Consider the following 17,194-nt stretch of genomic DNA (forward strand, 5'->3'; position numbering starts at 1 on the left):
TCACGACTTCCAGAACAACAGAGTAGTTCTGCCAGATACGTAGATCAATCTATACCATATGCATAAAGCCCACAACAGTAAGCGACGCTATCGGAACAGTTGTTCACTTTGCCTCTCCAAAATGCATTCAGACTTGTGACAACTACTTTCAGACAGTTCAGTTGGTACAATCAAAAGTGAGCATATAAGCGAACTAACCTTTAAACTGCACAATTTCTCCATTTTGTGTTTTTGGAAGCCCTTTCAGACAAACTTCAGTGGTGAGGGCCAAAGCGATCCCACAGCTTCCCAGTAGAAAACCAATCTGCTGACCACCAGCATCCTGAGAAAAGAGGCATGGAGAAGAGAGGGAAGAGTCATTCCTGTTTAAGGATACTATAAGTCAACTTTCCCCTTACCAAATTCCAAGGCTTGGTAATGCTCTAGTAACTGGATGGTAACATTATGGATCACACTGAGAGGAGACGGAAACAACCCATGCTCGCAAGCACTCTTTCCTTTGGTTTGTCTTTTTCCTCCCACATCCAATGTCTGGAAATGGTTTGAAACTCTGAAAACCACTGTCTGGCAGGGAGGAATGCAACCACTTCTACGTTTATGTAATAGCACATTTTGGAAGATGATATATCCAGCACAAAGTCATGCTGGGTGAAAACGGAGACATACCTATAAGCCAGTAAAAGTCCACAGGAAAACAGTAAGTCATCACAGAAATGCAGAAGGGATACTTAATCTTCTGCATACCAAGTCTGCTCTTTTCAATTTGTTTTGAAGTTCAGAAATGAAAAGATTACGTAACTGGGGATAGACTGCACAAAAAATACCCAAAACAAATATAGCATTGGCAAAACTAAGATGCATTGCATAGGAAATCCACAGAAAAGGAGTGCTCATGCCCAGCGTATAGGCATTGAGTGTACACCATTTATTTTCATTAACGGAAGGCCAGATGCTTTAAAGAGAAATCATGAGGCCAAAAAAAAATCAAAATGTATAATTACACTGAAATAACAAGGCTTCTGTTTCCCCAGTAACTAATTTCTATTGCACAATGATAAAAACACTGAAATGAGGTAGCTCACTAAGAAACCTGATTGGACAAATGCTAAGAAAAGCTTTAATTTTATATTTGGTTGCTATAGCAATTGTCATGTTGAAGATAAATGAAAGCAAAGCTCTGTGATTCCCATAGTATTACCAAACTAGCTTACCATTTCATTACCACCTCTCTTGCCATATGCTTGCCATTATCCTGTTGCTTTTGTTAACTCTTACGAAATTCTTTAGTTTAGAAAAACTTTAGACTTCAAAAAAAAAAACTTTAGACAGTTTTTGACACAGCAATAATATGGCAGGCAGTATTGCAAAAATTCTGGTAAGGGTAAAGAAAATGATTTGTTGAGAATTTACAAAAGGTGCCAGGAAGTCTTCAGAAATACTTAGTACCTTCAGCTTCCAGCAAAATCAGACACTAAGCATGGTTGGAAATGAGCCCCCTTCACATGAAGCAGAAGGCAGATTTGCAGTATTATCTGTACCATACAAATTATTTGCAATAATAATAGTCAATACTACTGTAGTCAAAACTACAGCATTTAGGCAAATGGACCATTTGCAGCTGCTCAGCACAGCTCTCTGGTCAATATGTTTTTCCATTTTTAAACTCCTATTCCAGGTTCACAAAGGTCTCGCACGTTGCGTTGATACAGAACTGCTCAGGCAGTAGCTGGATGCTGTGAAACGCTTTCAGAGGTTGATGGCCTGACTTGGGTTTCATCCCACATCAGCCTATCACTCCTCTAAGTTCCATCAACGTTACCTTTCTGGTAAGAGGTACCTCTATAGGCACTGGTATGACTTCTGCTAGGAGACAGCCGTAAAATGCCACCATAAACATGACTGGGTCATTGTTGGGATAAACAAGGGCTACCTACAATTCACAAAAACGTTTCATTAGCTGAAAGACAAGGAAAATTTGCGAAAGTTAAAACAATAGTGACTAGAAGTCAGAAAACTGTTATTTCACATTCTAATAGCATTTTTCACAGGGCTTCTTCAAGCACTCTTCCACAGAATGTGTTATGTGCACTCATTCCTCATGCAGTAACAGCAGCATTCCCTGTGCACACATACACATAGATTTGCACGTACAGCCAAAACAGATCTAAAATTCTGTATTTCTCTCAGGTGCAATGTTCTTCCTTAAGATGTGTTTCAAGGTCCAGAGCCAAGAAGTTGCTTAGAGAGGAGCCAGGAGGACTGAAAAGTCACAAAAGTATCATTTCCAAATAGCCTGTTCCTGGGATAAGAGCCTTGTTATTAGAAGAACAAGGTTTTAGTGTCTGTGGTAAGTTACAGCCCCCCCCCAAACCATCTTTGTTTCAGAGGGAGAACCAGACAGTCCCAAACTCATTACCCTATCTCCAGGTTTTAACACGGGTTCATTTTTGGTCCCCAGTTTATTAAGCAGTGTGTAGGCCAGCTTGAGACTTCTGCTCCACAATTTGCCTAGAACACAAAGAAGAGAGACTTGCACAGCTCTAAATCAACCCAGCAGACGAGAGAATATTTCAATTCCTGAGTGCTTTAAGCATCTACAGTCACCTCTGTTTCAGTTACGCTGCTTTGTCTACAAAGCTCTCACAAGCCAGGAAGGTGTCTGCAACCCCACCAAGACCAACAACCCTGTGCCCTATCCGCTACTGCTCTTCCAGTAGAGTTTAGCAGCGGAAGCCAGGGCCCAACTCACCGTACGTGAGGGTATAAACTGGTTTTCCTGTAACATCCAGTGCTGTCAGACAGGGGCACTTGGCCTGTGTGGTTCCCCAGCGCTGCAGTGCTGCTTCCAAGGCAGGAGGCCAGTTACAAACAACTCCCAGTGGTTCTCCCTTCACAGGTGTCATCTGGCGTCCCTCCGGCTTGGGCTGATTCGGGTCAGGCTGTGGAACTGAAGAAAATTCAACAGTGTTCCCAGCTCATCTCGGACCGTGCGTTCCCAGGCAGTTAAGCTGGCAAGGCACACTGAAAACAAGCACTTTTCCTTATAGCCTTTAGGTTTAACAACTCCTATGACATTTCGGTTTCTAGGAAGCTCTGCACAAAACATCATTACGAGCATCATCCTAGTTTTTTTCCTAAGGTGCTATGAAAAGGTATTCAAATGCAATAGCGAGGAATTGGATAAAAGAAAAACAATCTTACAAAATCAGCCTGTAATAAAATTATCAGTGAAGACAATCCGTTTTGGAAATCTAATTAAAGAAGCCTAAGCAAATGAAGGGTTTTTAAAAACGTGTTTAAATACCTCTGTAAATAAATTTTTGTAATCGTAAGAAGTTAACGTTGAGGAGGCCACACAAAGCTTGGCAGTACAGTATTCAAACACCGTTGTTTTTTTTTTTAATCAGACTATTAATGAATGCTACTGATAGCAGCAAACAGCGAACCAAACTGAGTCAACTTCAAAAACAATGGCATAAACAAACACAGAACTATGCGTGTCCATTTTCTTATGATAAATGACTAACAAAAACATGATTTGGTTCTATTACCTTCCACAATTTCTTCAAAATCATCCACAAAAAATTCTTTCAGAGGTGGCCTTTTAGGTCTTTTCAAGGTGTTAAGCAACTGCTGAATTTTCGTGGATACTCTACTACTCACAGGAACACCTGGAGGGAAAGATTTTGTCTAATAAAAGCATTCATCATCTCTATTAACATTTATGACTTACCTCCTTCTACTGGAGGATACTTCTTTTGGCGTGCTTCCATTATTAAAGGTTGTGCCAAGCAGGATGACATTAGTATTGTATCAGTTCTTTATTAACTTAATGGTCAGAAAATGCTAGTAATAGAAATAATTTTTAAAGCATTTACTCTGTTCTATGGGCTGAATTCCCTCTGTCTCTGACACACTGCGCTTACTGTAAAAAACAACCTGGAGATCTGCACCTGCCTGCAGTATCGATCAATTGTAGTGGAAGAACTGCCAGCAGAGGGAGGACACAACAAGACCAGAAGCATTAATGCTGCCCCTCTGCACAAAGGTTTATGGCAACCAGCTTGTAGCGAATATTATCAGCTTCATGGGATCTTAATTACAGTTAAAAGCTACATGCTTTTAGTCATCTTACCTTTCCTTTTGAGGATTCCAGGACAAAAGCTTTTAAAAACAATTAGCCTACCTATGCATTTATATTTTTTTTCTTAAAAAAAAAAAAAAAAAGCAGTAAGGAGAGGAGAAAGCCAATCTCTGCCATGATTATCTCCTGTTCAGTACAAAGTAGGTGATTGCTGTAGCATGGGAGTGTGCTAATGCAAGTGCCAAAACTATCTCACACTTATGAAGTCCTTAAATAGGATAAACTTAAGTCACAGGATTTGTTCTCCCAAATCAAGCCCTTCCTTAACACCGTTCTAATTTCTGTGTACTCTGAAAGGTTCCATACCATCAGCAGTATCCATGAGACTAGACCGATTAGATCCCTTGTGCATGCCTTTCACGATCCCTGAAGGAGGAAGGTCAATTGCTGCCGGGCGTGCTGAGGAAGAGGAGGTAGTTGCTGTGACATCTGGGGGAACTGAGAAATTTTCTAAAAGAAGGGAGACAATTGAGACGACAATTAACATATACCTTCCATTATCAGATGGAACAAGCAAAGTGTTAGTTACCTGTTAATAACAAACTCAAAAAGAATTTAATGTGCAATTTATGGGGGCTCTTACTAATGCTGAACACACTGCTTCTTAAACATTAAGTAGCTCTGGGAAGCGTATATTATCTATTCTAGAAAACAGTAAACAAAGGCACAAGATGAGTGGCTTCACCCGTGTCAGGAAAGCAGTTTGGTAAAATACTCAAGAAGTTCCAATTTTTGGACTCTAGCCTTTAAAAGTAAGTTAAATCTCTTGGCATTCAATACCGTTTAAAAAGTTTGTGATCCAAATGAGCTCTGAAATACTCAAAACCCCCAAACAAAAACCTACCTCACCTATTCGGTAATCTCTCTTGCTAGAATTATACTATTTAACTTTTTTTTTTTTTGCCAGTAAAGCTTTCTAAAACAAAACAAGCAGGAGACTATTGACTAAAGCACATCAGCAAAAAAAACCACATTGGGTTTATATTTCTTTCAGCTCGGTGGCTAAACAGTATGAGCCTGTCCAGCAGTCAAACAACAGATTTAAAATCTAATGAAGAGAGTGAGCTGGGTCTGCCTCTTGCTTTAAGTTGCAAGAGGCTGATTAGCTTTTCAGATGAGTTTGTAAGCTTCAAAACTGCAAGGAACTGCATACTTCTACAGCTCTCATTAACTTCATCTTCAATATGCATTTTTTGTTTATTTGGGATTTCTTTATACAACACGGTACGTTCAATCATCTGAAGGTTTTGCACAACCTTTTAGCTATATCAGATGGCAGTTATTCTGTAGGTAAAAACCTAGATTACCTTAATTCATTAGAAAAGGTAATGTGGCTTTCTGTATTCTCCAACTAAGAAGAGCCTAATTTTTAATTAGGCATTAATTACACTGACTACATTTTATGGGCAATTCCCCCAGTTTTCCATTTCAGAAAACAGCTTGCGTGGCAACAAAGAAAGAAAAAAAATAACAGAGGGAAAATAAAAAAGTGAAACAATTAAAAATACCAGCACTTCTTTGCACTGCTTGCCCCAAACCAGTTAAGCAAAAGCACAGAGCACACAAAATACAGACATCTCCAAGATGCAATAATATCCTTAACAGCAGATAAAAAAGACAAACGTACACAGAGCAAAAACAAACTTTGCAATTCCATACAGAAGCATCAGCAGCAAGGAGCACCTCAGAGCCTCAAAAAACTGAGCCTGGGGTATCCAGATCTGTAGGTTTTTGCTCCGCCTTCTCAGTACCTGGATGCTCTGATTATTTCTCAGACTAGTCACAAAAGACCTGTGCTAAATCTTTATTTCGCTGTGGCCATTTTTTGGAATGACACGCTCAGTTGTTCTCATATTTGGTTGGCTTGGTTTTATTTGTTTTGTTTTTCTTTGGGTATAACACAAACAATAAACCATTAGGGCTTATAGCAGAAAGTGAACGTTAAAACACAACATTTCCCCCCTCGATAGGCAAAAACACCCCGATGGTATTCATCAGGGCACAGATGCCAAATCTGACTTGCGTATGGTAGCTTTGTGCACAGGGTAGCTTCAACTAGCTGTGACAGAAGCAATGCAGTACGCAGAAAGAAAGTTGTGCCCACTAGACCTGTCAATGCTCCCATCACACCACGGAATCTTTCCTACTTCGATAAGCTCTGGCTCACCACTTCCCCTTTTTTCAACCAACCCAATGTACTGAAACTCATGGGGGAAAAAAAAAAATCGTGACGGTACAACTTTAACCGACCCTAACAAGTTCCACCCAAACTAACTAAACTCTTGCTCCAAATTTCCCTTGCGAAGTGGACAACTCCAGCTTTATTAATGCAATCTGAACTTGAAGCGATTTTTCTGTTCATACCCATCTCCTACCTATTCGAGTATTGGCAAATACATCAGCTAGTGACCCACTGGTCCCTTTGCCTTCTCCATGGGAAAGTGTAGAAGATGCTGATGAAGATGTGGATGACCCCTGAATAGATCGGTTGATCCAAGACTCAGCATTCTGTAAGCTCTGATGCAATGCAGCAGAAAGAGCAGCTTGACGCCTTAGCGACCCCTCATCCTCGGATGCGGAAGACGTGTCTGTGTGGAAGCAGAAAAGAAAATCTAGCTGCTTAGGGAAAAGCACATTGCACTGAACATGCTCTCCTTGCAATTCACATATCAACGGCACAGGCTTGTAATATGAAGATCTTTTTTCCCAGGCTGTGTCAAACAAGGTTATGTAGGCCAAAACAGAAGTTAAAGCAGCAGACATATCCAATCTGACCATGTGTACTCCTGGTGTCTTGCCCTTGTTTAAAGCACACAAAAGATACAACACATCAGACAAGTATCCTTCTCCTGGCTTCTCCATGTTTATTCTCTCTCATTACTTGTCCATTCGTATTCTGCTATCAGATGCTGTTTTGCCTAACTTTGGTAATTCTGAAACGGAAAGTGAGGAGTCAGTCTCATTCCCAAAAGTGAAAATTCACAGCAACAAAAGCAGAATGCAGGCACTGGGAAACAAATGTGCCAAGGCCACATGCAGAAAATGCTTTTGTCTGGTATTCTAAATGGTTCCCTTTCAATGGCAGAAAACAAAAAGGGATGGGGGGGGGGTGGAACGGATGCACACAACCACAAAAAGGAACTACATCCTGCATTTCCACGAGAATAGATATCCAGAAAGCTGTGAAATATTTATCATGAAGAAAGCACCCGTTACTTAACACCTTAAGCTGTTCGGCGCTACATATAAACATTCAGTTAGGCTTTCATCTAACACTTACCTGTTCTTCAGTGATCACCTGCTGGAGGAAAAGACTGATTCCAAATGATTGTGAGTGAATGCTAACCTTTATTTGTGTAGTGCCCACAGCTCAGAATGTGCTGCAGTCCTGGACAAGTTAGTACAAAGCTGAGACCTGAACAGACACCATAAATAGGCACTAGCACCCAGCAGAAAGGAAAAGATAAAAGGAAGTATGAAGAAAAAAGGAGGTGAAAGAATAGTTATAAGTGGCCTAACAACACAGTTTAACAGAGATGTGAATTTCTAATTAGGAGGGTTTTTCTCTCTTTTTTCATCTCTCATCCTCAATCCAAATGACCCTGGTGCTTCTGCACAGTGAGAACCAACATAAAAGACGCTGCTAAAAATTACAAATATCCCTTTTTAAGCCTGGGTACATAGCTGCTTGAAAATGGAGATGTTTATTAATATCTGCTGCACATGCATCACAACAGACACCTCATTATCTGAGGTGTTTTGCTGCTGAGGCAAAATGGCCATTGCATGGGAGGGATTAGGAAAGAAAAGTCCTACATGTCATGGAATCCCACAGGACGCCCTCTGAAGTCCTTGCCCAGAAACATACCTCGCTGCAAATCCTCCTGTATGTCGAGTCGTGTAACCTTACCAAAACATGAATTCTGTAACTGAAATAGGTGTGAAGGAAGCAAAAGAAGCAGCGTCAGTCCAGAAAGCCTGCTCAGTTCTTCCCAATTCATTCTTTAAAAGCTCCCAAAAGAGGACTCATTTCCACAGCCGTTAACAGCAGCTCCATGAAAACGAGCAGCTGCTCAAATGTAGCAAGAGAGCTACAGGAGTAACACACTACCTACAAATGTGCAGAAGATCTTGAATATTTTGACAACTGCAGCCTCTTGATTTGGAAACTGTTACTAATGCATACCTTAACATCCACCCAGACAAGCACACTGTAAGAACCTCACCTGGGGGAGTGCAGGCATCAGCTGGAGACTGAACAAAGGTAGATCGTCTTTTTGTTGGCATAGGCAGGGCCATCTTCTGTTCTTTGTGTTTTGCCAGTGCTGCCTGAACTGCTTCCGTGTGGATATCTGCAAAATGGAAGTTAATGTACTCAGTTTTGCAACATTAGAGGAGAAAAAAGAACACGCAAGGCTTACAAGTGTAACTATTGCTAGCCTTCTGTATTTATGCAAGGCTCCCATGTTACTGTACCTTCCCAAACAGCTACATTTTGCAATCTTGTACGTAACCTTTCCTTTTTTAAAAACAAAAAAGCAAGCAAAACAAAACAACAAAAAGAAACACAAAAAACAAGCAAACCAAAAAAAGGAAACTGATGCTTCTACATTTAGCAAGCTCATAGCAAGGCCAGGATTTTAGGTTGGAATCTTCTGGCTTAGTCATCATATTCTTGTGTCTATAGCAAATTTTATAGAAAGTCCCAGCCCCACCAGACTGTTCCTCTTGCCCAAAGATTATCCTAAAATATGCTTGTGCACAATTCAAAATATGCACACAGGCTAGCAGTGTACACAGCCCCAGGTGCAACTCTGGTCTATAAACTTAAAAACTCTGAGCCAGTTGTCGAATTTAGGAAAAGCCTGATGTTCTGAAAAAAAATAATAGATACAAATTTCATGTAAATCTTGAAAGTTATTAACTGCAGCTGTAAATCCATGTTGATCATTAACTGAAACAGGCTAGGACAGGAGGCTACCATCCTCCTGCAAACATGCAGAACTGTTTAGAAGAAGACACATCACTGATGATGAGAAGACATACTAAACTACTACAATAAGTAAAAGAGCTCATCTACATCAATTTCACAAATTAAGGTATTTTAATGATGCTCTTCCAAAAAAGAGAGAGAACTAGGCTCTTCTAATGCTTCTTTAGATGGTGATATGATAGCAGTGTTACTGCAAAAGGTATATTTAATGTAATTTATTCGCCCCTGTTGTGAGGAAAACTTGAATCCCATTAATGCAAAGTGAAAAACTAAGCCAGGTTGAGACAAAAAATAGGTGCCAGCTTCCATTGCTTTCCTTTCGTGGAGAAGGAAATCAGCAGGGCATTAGTCAGCCAATGCTGCTGCTCTTTGGAAGTGCTTTAAGCATTGATAGAGAAAGACAGCTCTCACTTTCCAGTATCCTAGAGCAGATCTGCACAGCAGTCATCAATTCCACGAGCAAATTATTACCTGACATTTCACTGAATCTGGTTACTTACAGACCCGGTTAAAATAGGCTTTCCGTTCTGTGAACAACTGGCATTGAAGAGCTGCATTCAGGCCAGAAAATCAAGAAGGCAAAGAGTTACTTGGGATTTTTTTCTGCTTAGCACTCTTTCTGCTTCAGCAGCTACAGTCCAACAAGCCTGATGTTTCCTCATACAGAACCAAGGTGGGACTTTCAATCAGTGGACAAATAGTGAGCTTGACTCCTTGGAAATACATGGTAAATTCTTCCTCACTGACAAAAATCCCAGGTGAATTCTTGCCCTGCCCTTACCAGATCGATAGCGTTCATCTCTGGCTCCCCCTGAGCGGGCTCGGTGAAATTTGGATGAGGATGACGATGATGCTGAGGCTGGAGCTGCAGCTGGAGCGGGTGTCTGAGTTCTGGATTCCTTCTGTAAAGCCGGATCAACCCCTGGAAAAGAGCCCACAATTTTCTGAGAGCAGAAAAGAAATGCAGCCTTTTTTTGAGTGTCCTTTTCTGTTTTAGCATACAACTATAGGATTTTCCTTTTATTTCCTGTAGCAAAGCAGACCTAATTAGTATATTAATACATCTGTTCAATTAAAACCTTATCAGTTAAAACATACCTAGTCCTTCTTTGACCTTACTCTTAGGAGTTTTTTGCTGCCTTTTTTTTTTTCTTTTTAAAGGATTGCTAGGCACATGAAGTAAAAGACAGGGATATGTGCAATGAAAAGCGTATTTTGTTATTTCGTACCTGTGTGATTTGCCCCCTACTTTGCCACATTTCCAATGGCACACTCTTATTATTGCATTAAGATGGAAAAGAATTAGCAGGTTAACTTGTGCTGAAGCAACATACGTAAGTTGCTTTTAGAGACCGCATTCATTTACACCAGAGCCCTCTTAGACACCACTGTTATGGGCACAGGGAGTAAATGCCTTTGGCTGATGCAATAATTTATAATCTCGAGCCTGAGCTGTGAAAAAGAGCAAACCTGTAGAAAATGTGTTCAGAAGCTGGGTTCAGTACTCATCATCCCACTGACCAGCGCGCCTTGTTGACAGGAAAACCAATAATATACCAGCAGCAAGAGCCTTTGCTGCTCATGTTAATTACAAAACCAAGCAGACCTCTCTCTGGCTCTCCACGTTCTGTCTGCTTCCAGCATGTCAAGAAGCGAGTGGCTTTATCATCCTGGAAATGTCTGTTTTTCCCATGGATACAGGGAGCTAAATAGAGAACCTAAGAGATGATTGTTTTGTGCAGTTCACCAGGGCACGCTAGAAATGGCTGCTACTGGAATTTCACTTTTAAAATGAATCCTGCCTCAGTGGGAACTCTTTAAAAACTAAAACCAGAGGTCACGCAGCTGCAATTAGCTTGAGGTTGTCACCTGAAGTCATGCAGAAAAAAAGAGCGGTTGTGTCATCTAAATATGCACCGCTGGTGAATTCTCACAAACTCCCACAGGATTAGAGAAACGAAGAGGAAACCACAAGTCCTGGGTTCCAGTTCCACCACTTGCTCGGTGTGTGGTTCTGGGTAAACAACTTCGGGCAAGCACCTCGAGTTCAGGGAACTTCTAATAGCAGCCCATCACACCTGACTTGTTGCAGGCATCTTCAGCCGTCTCCTACACCTTCCAGCACCCTAACGAGCAGAATATTACTTGAATTTTTACAGGCTAAAGGGATAGTTAGTTAATTTGCTAACATTTTGTTACCAGCGTTACACGATTCGGAGAAAATTCAGTAACATGGGGACGATGCGCTCCTGGGAGTTCTCTCCTAACCCCTAACACTAGTATTTGGCCTGGGAATCTTTTCACAACTTCTCACCTCTCGCTCAGCTTTGGAGGAGTCCTGTTTGTGATACCAGCGTTCAGCGGAGGCAAGTTACTGAGCTTCTTATTAACCCTTCCTTAAACTACCATGCCAAAGAATTAAAACCTTCATTTCTAGTTAAAATAACAGATCCAGCTAGCCAGAAATCCTCAAGCCAAAAGAAAGGATCAAACAATTACTCTCAATTTCCCTTTTTTCTTTTTTTTTAACATCATAACATATAGCACAGCTTTGCATTTGCATATCAAAACCTAACTATTGCCTGTAACAAGATGCCAGCAGCACAACGAGTAGGGTGCTAAAGGAAGAGCTGCTGTGGTTTGGGTGCAGGACCTGGCAATCAGAAGAGCTGCACTTCAGAGCAAGATTCGCTACTCCACGTCTCAGCTTAAGCACATCCAAAAGAATCAGTACTTGTGCCCCCTTCCCGTGACTCTGAAGCGGACCTGGTACTTATAAGCACTGAAATTTAACGTCTTTGTAGCGTCATTCATCCAAACTTTGAAACAAGATAATTAAACAGGAGCTTAAAACTTGACAATTCTAACTCTGTTGTTTAACAGTCTGATCCTAACTCATAATTCCTTAGACTCAGCCTCTTTATACCTGCATGCACAGCACCGAGCACACCACATTTACATAAGCACAGGCTGTACGTGATCCAGATGAAGCCAAGTGTCTTCCTTGAATAGCAAAGTGAGCTTCCCTAGGAGCCAACCGGCAGAGCAGAGAGCTGCGTTACGGCCCCAGACTGGGCCACGTTTGGCTTCATCATAAACGAATTTTATTTCGATCCCGAGACAAGACAACTTCACAGACCAAGAAGAAAAGCCTAAATCTTTCTGATCATTTGAGCATCTACAGAGTCAAGTACCCACTAGATGTCAGCAGCAGATTTAACACTACTTTAAATAATTTATTTAATTCATATTCAGTTACTTGTTATAACTCTTGCAGAAGCATCTCATCTGCTCTACAGGGCATCACAAGGCAAATATGACATTCCATTTGCAAAGGGATCAGATGTGTCTGTAAGCGACATGACACTCCAAGAGCAAGCCCTTTGATTAAATATTTTGCTATGACATAATAACATGTTACAGTAGCCTAACAAAGCATCCAGGCGCGGATCAAGAAAATTGTGTATAGCTACAGTAAATCACAAGTGGTTAAACAACAAAGCGACATAAGTGAGCTAAGCCTGGCAGGTGATAGGTGACTTTATTTAGCATTCCCTTTCAAATAATCCTGCTGCAGCTGCAGTTTCCACTGGCAGGATTGGAACCTAAAGAGGCATGAAAAAGAAAAAAAAAATGCAGATTTGCTTTTGAGTGATGCTATGGATTTTTTAATTAGCATTATTTTTTTCCAAGAGAATTGACTGGTTTGTGATCTCTGCAGTTTACTGAAGGCAGAGAGGCTCAATGATTTAGAGATTCACAGATTTTTATTTTTTTTAATTAGAACATTTTTAGACCAAAGGAATCAGTAAAAACATCACGTATGATCAGCAAGGATAAATGTTTACGTTAATAACAAGGACAGTCAGTGCTAGATTCATCTGACAGAAGAATAACAGGTTTGCCTGCTGCTTTTCTGCTGTTTTGCATACAGCATTGCACAGAAGCGCTAGTATTGGATTAATGCTTCAAACAACATGATCTTCAGAATAAAAACTGTGTAAATAATAAACTCAAATACCTAGGGTTTGCAAACCAGCCTGAACAGCACTCCCAGAGCGATTACTTCTCTCCCCCAGTGCTGAGAACCCATCAGACTTACAAGGTTTCAGGCTTTTGCAGGAGTAATTAGCCAGATGGGTCTTAATTCTGCCCTGAACGAGACGTGATGGGAGAATTCAGGTGCTCCACTTAGTCCTGGAACTGATTTCAAAGATGGAGAAATTGCTTTCCTAAAGTCAAGCGATAAGCTTCATTTGCAATGGTGATACCCCTCAGACTTCACAAAGAAAGAAAATAATTCCCCATTTGTGGTAGCTGCAAGTCGGATCTTGTAAACGGGTGAAACTCTCTAAACAACGCTAAGCTGGAGCGCGTGTGCGTGATTTACAGGTTTAGACAAAGCTGTTTTATCGCCGGCTACCATTTCACATCAGCTCCCGTTTGAAATAATGCAACGCTGAAGGACAGAAAAAAGAAACTTCGGAGTAGAGCTCTGCCGGTTTATCAGCCTCCACAACACGCAGGGCGGCAGGAAGGACTCTGCCGAGACAGGAAACGCAGAGACAGCCCGCTTGGGAAGGGAAGAACTGCTTCATTTCCAAAGTGCCATGATTTGAAAAGAAATTTAACACTAAAACGACAAAATCTGTAACGCTCCTACCTCGTGCTATCCATTAAGAGCACGAAGCAGATAAAACCAAAGCACACATTACCAACAAAAATTCACGGATCAATTAAATTAGTTTCAAATGTTATCAGTTCCCACAGGTTTACAAGCCCATCACTTGCGCCTTCCAACACCTTTCCCTGGTGCACTGAAACACAAAATACACCGGGGCACGTTCATCTTACCTTTTCAGAAAGAAGTATCCCTATGTTCTCTTTACAAATGCGGTTAAAATAGATATATTTATTTATTTAAGAGAGCCCTGGGAATAGAGAACAGGAGCAAGAGCACAGAACTCCAGCAGCTACATGGAAAGGTCTGACAGTGAACCAGGGCGTAATGAATATAATTTCCTTTACACATTAGCAGAGGAACAGAACGCATTATCTTAAATAGCAAGAAAACATACCCTGCCAAAAGCCTGTGTGCAAGGGCTGCTAATTTTGGCACAAGGTATTCCTGCAACGGCATTGTTTAAGCTAAAATGCTGTGAACGCTTTTCCAGATTTGCAGCAACTGACGTGGAGAGAAGCTTTTCCTCAAGGCAGGAGTTTGCCTGGTGCCTGCAGCAGACCAGTTTCAAGAGGCGGTGGGTTTCTGCACCATCTGCTAGTGCCAGAACAGTCCGTCTGTCTGTCCGAAAAGCACTTTGCAAAATAGTGAAACATAGCATTGTATTACTTCTTTTAAAAAGGGCCTAGAAATATTTGGTCCTAGCTAATGACTCTGAGGATGACTCCCAAACATCAGCTTTACTCCGACAAAACAGCGACTCACAGCATCGAGACCCTCTCTGACCATGCCAAAAGGGCGCTTGCGGTTTAGCTCATTAGCGTAAAGCGAAATTAGCATCCGTCCTCCCTGCTTCGGTCCAAGGCAAGAGTGAAACCTGCAGCATTACTTACTGTGTGGAACCTGGGGAGCTGCCCAAAACACTTTCTTCAAAGCCTTTTTTGTGCAGCAGCCAGCGCAGAACAGAGGAGCAACAAGCCTGGCACGGCAGCTCCAGCACCTCAGCAGGGTCCATTTACAAAAAATGGATGTTGCATGGGGAAAACATGTATCTTTAGGTAATTAACATTGTTGCCTTAACTCAAAAATAATGAGGCAAGCTCCCAGAGGCAATGTGAACGGAGCCCAGCTTAAGCAATAAGAATCTCCTGAATTACAACGCCGACGTGCCCTGACCTGTCATCATGCCTTCGTTTGTCTCGTTTCACATCTGTGAAATGGAGACAATGCATTAGCTAACATCAGGCTGGGGCCTTGAGAAACCCAGGGCACTAAATGACAGGAGTAAACATTTTCTTGTTGCGAACTAAATTAGGTTTCTGCTCGTTAAAAAGGTGACCTGATTCTGTACCCCACACGCATGGCTTCAGTGGGATTTTTACAGCTGGATATGGGGGCAGTTGGATATAGGATATACAAAAAAAACCTAGAGGGCTGAGCCAGAACAGCAGTCAAAATACTATCTTAATTGGTGACCTCCTATCAACCTGTGTCTCTTCCTGAACTTCGGTTCATTCTGCAGACTTGAAAAGCAGGACAATTAAAATAGCAGGGCCGCAGACGGTCTTGCCATTTTCTTCCCCTCTTAATTAAACAACATTTTCTGAAACCAACCAAGCAGGCGTGCAAAGTGACAGGCGTGAGGGGCACGCCACACTGGCAGATGAAAAGCAGCTTGGAGAGCTTCAGCCTCCACGACGAAAGCAAACGTGCCAAGAAGGCACCCGAACATACGGGACTAGCCCACGTTTCCTCCTAAGGCTCAAGATCTCCCCCGGTGTACACGTTGGACTGAAAGACCTGCTGAGCAAATATCGACTTCCAAAGCCCATAAGGAGGGATTACTCATGTGTATTACTTTGGGGTTTCTGTAAATAACAGAAGCAGATTTGATACAAGGGCAACAACCCAGTCTTCAGAGATTCCCATCCCATCTGTGGTTCAGGGAAGCACTCGTCAGTACGCGGAGTGCTGCTTGTAACAAAACCTTATTCAAGGCCGAGAAACAATTTTTGCTTGCCCTGCTGCCTTCAGGATGTTAGCTCCGGCAGAATGCCCCGTTCTTTTGTATATGAAGCACCCGCTACGGCATGAGTCTCACGCAAGAGAGCAGGCATCAGCTTTTGTGGAATACGCGAAGAGAAAGTTGAAAAACAGCGGGGCTGGAGGAGACCAGGAACGCAAACATCGATGTTTTGGAGTGGCACAGTCTAGATGCTACCGCCTGACAGTGGCAGAACTGTTTTGTGTTACTCAAACGTTGCCCGAACCACTGCAATTTCAGCAGAAAAACCCATACGAGCTTCCCCCAGTGGAAGCAGTGCTAATGGTCAATAAATGCACTTTTAGCCTTCCTTTTTTTTTTTTTTTCTGGCAGTAGTTCAGTCTCCGTGAATTACAGTAAGTCCAGTCACTGCTGCCTGTCAGACCCATTCACTCCCCAAACTGCTAAGAGCCAGACACATTAGTTTTGAATGGTTAAGCATCTCAAAATATCGGTCGTGCAATTATTTTGGGCAAGCATCCCCATAATTATCGGACATACTTTCAGCCTCGTCCTTCAGTTTAGAACTATATATCATTATTCTGCAGCCAGTCAGCTCTACAGCTAAGGATCTCTGAACCAAAAGAAACAGATGTAAACAAAGTATGTGAATTCAGCTACTCTAGTAAAAAAATATATATGAAAAACAAAGAATATTCTCTAATAAATATAGAAATTCTCTAATATTCTAATAAATAAATTCTCTAATAAAGAATTAAGATGGCTGAAAGCAGGGCTATGTAGTTAAGCCAGTTTTCAGAAGATTTCAAGAACGATTCTTGAGGACCTCACGCTTTATGACCAATTCAAAGCCCTGGACTTCCCAGCTGACAAGGGAGTAGGAAGTGATTTATGCAGGGGTGAGATGAAGACGGGGCACAGAAGGCACTGAAACACACACAGCGCTCTACGAAGCCCCAGCGAACAGCCCAGCTAGCAGGAATCCCTGGAGTTTGGTATGAACCAGCAAGCTGGAGGCAAAATGCTGCCCGTGACTTCCTGGCACCCGTGCAAACTCCACAAGTGTCATTATTAGATAGCTACGGAAACACACACCAGAACAGAATTTTTGCCAGGCTTAGAGCTGGCAAATGAAATGTCAGCGCTCCGCTCCACAGCCATTTCACATCCCTTTAATGTCAAGGCTATGCAAACTCGTTATCCAACCAAAACAAGTACCTACCTTGTGTTTGTGGAACATACGGAGCCAGAAGCTTTGCTCTCTTCTTCTCATACCCCTTTTGTGTGATGTCCCCTGAAACCAAGAAAAGAAAACTTATTTAACCAGTCCTCGTTTTTTGTTTTGGGTTTCATTTACTTTTCAGTGACATG

General features: G+C 41.7%; 1 protein-coding gene across 3 annotated transcripts in view; it reads right to left on the reverse strand.

Annotated features, from left to right (window-relative positions):
* Window positions 1–17,194, reverse strand: part of DIP2B (disco interacting protein 2 homolog B) — a 68,323-nt gene that overhangs the window by 21,927 nt on the left and 29,202 nt on the right. Inside the window, exons 2-11 of one of the 3 annotated variants that reach the window (XM_066985702.1) lie at window positions 17,046–17,117; window positions 9,919–10,059; window positions 8,371–8,496; window positions 6,520–6,732; window positions 4,451–4,594; window positions 3,552–3,671; window positions 2,750–2,947; window positions 2,417–2,508; window positions 1,838–1,930; window positions 199–322 (exon numbers count right to left, since the gene is read on the reverse strand). In XM_066985702.1, coding sequence (XP_066841803.1) covers window positions 199–322; window positions 1,838–1,930; window positions 2,417–2,508; window positions 2,750–2,947; window positions 3,552–3,671; window positions 4,451–4,594; window positions 6,520–6,732; window positions 8,371–8,496; window positions 9,919–10,059; window positions 17,046–17,117 — 1,323 coding nt within the window. Of the gene's footprint in view, window positions 1–198; window positions 323–1,819; window positions 1,931–2,416; window positions 2,509–2,749; window positions 2,948–3,551; window positions 3,672–4,450; window positions 4,595–6,519; window positions 6,733–8,370; window positions 8,497–9,918; window positions 10,060–17,045; window positions 17,118–17,194 lie in introns of all 3 variants that reach the window. The other 2 variants (XM_066985701.1, XM_066985703.1) reach the window with 2 other exon arrangements.

This window comes from Anser cygnoides, chromosome 32 (assembly GCF_040182565.1).
Source record: "Anser cygnoides isolate HZ-2024a breed goose chromosome 32, Taihu_goose_T2T_genome, whole genome shotgun sequence".
NCBI classification, from domain to species: domain Eukaryota; kingdom Metazoa; phylum Chordata; class Aves; order Anseriformes; family Anatidae; genus Anser; species Anser cygnoides.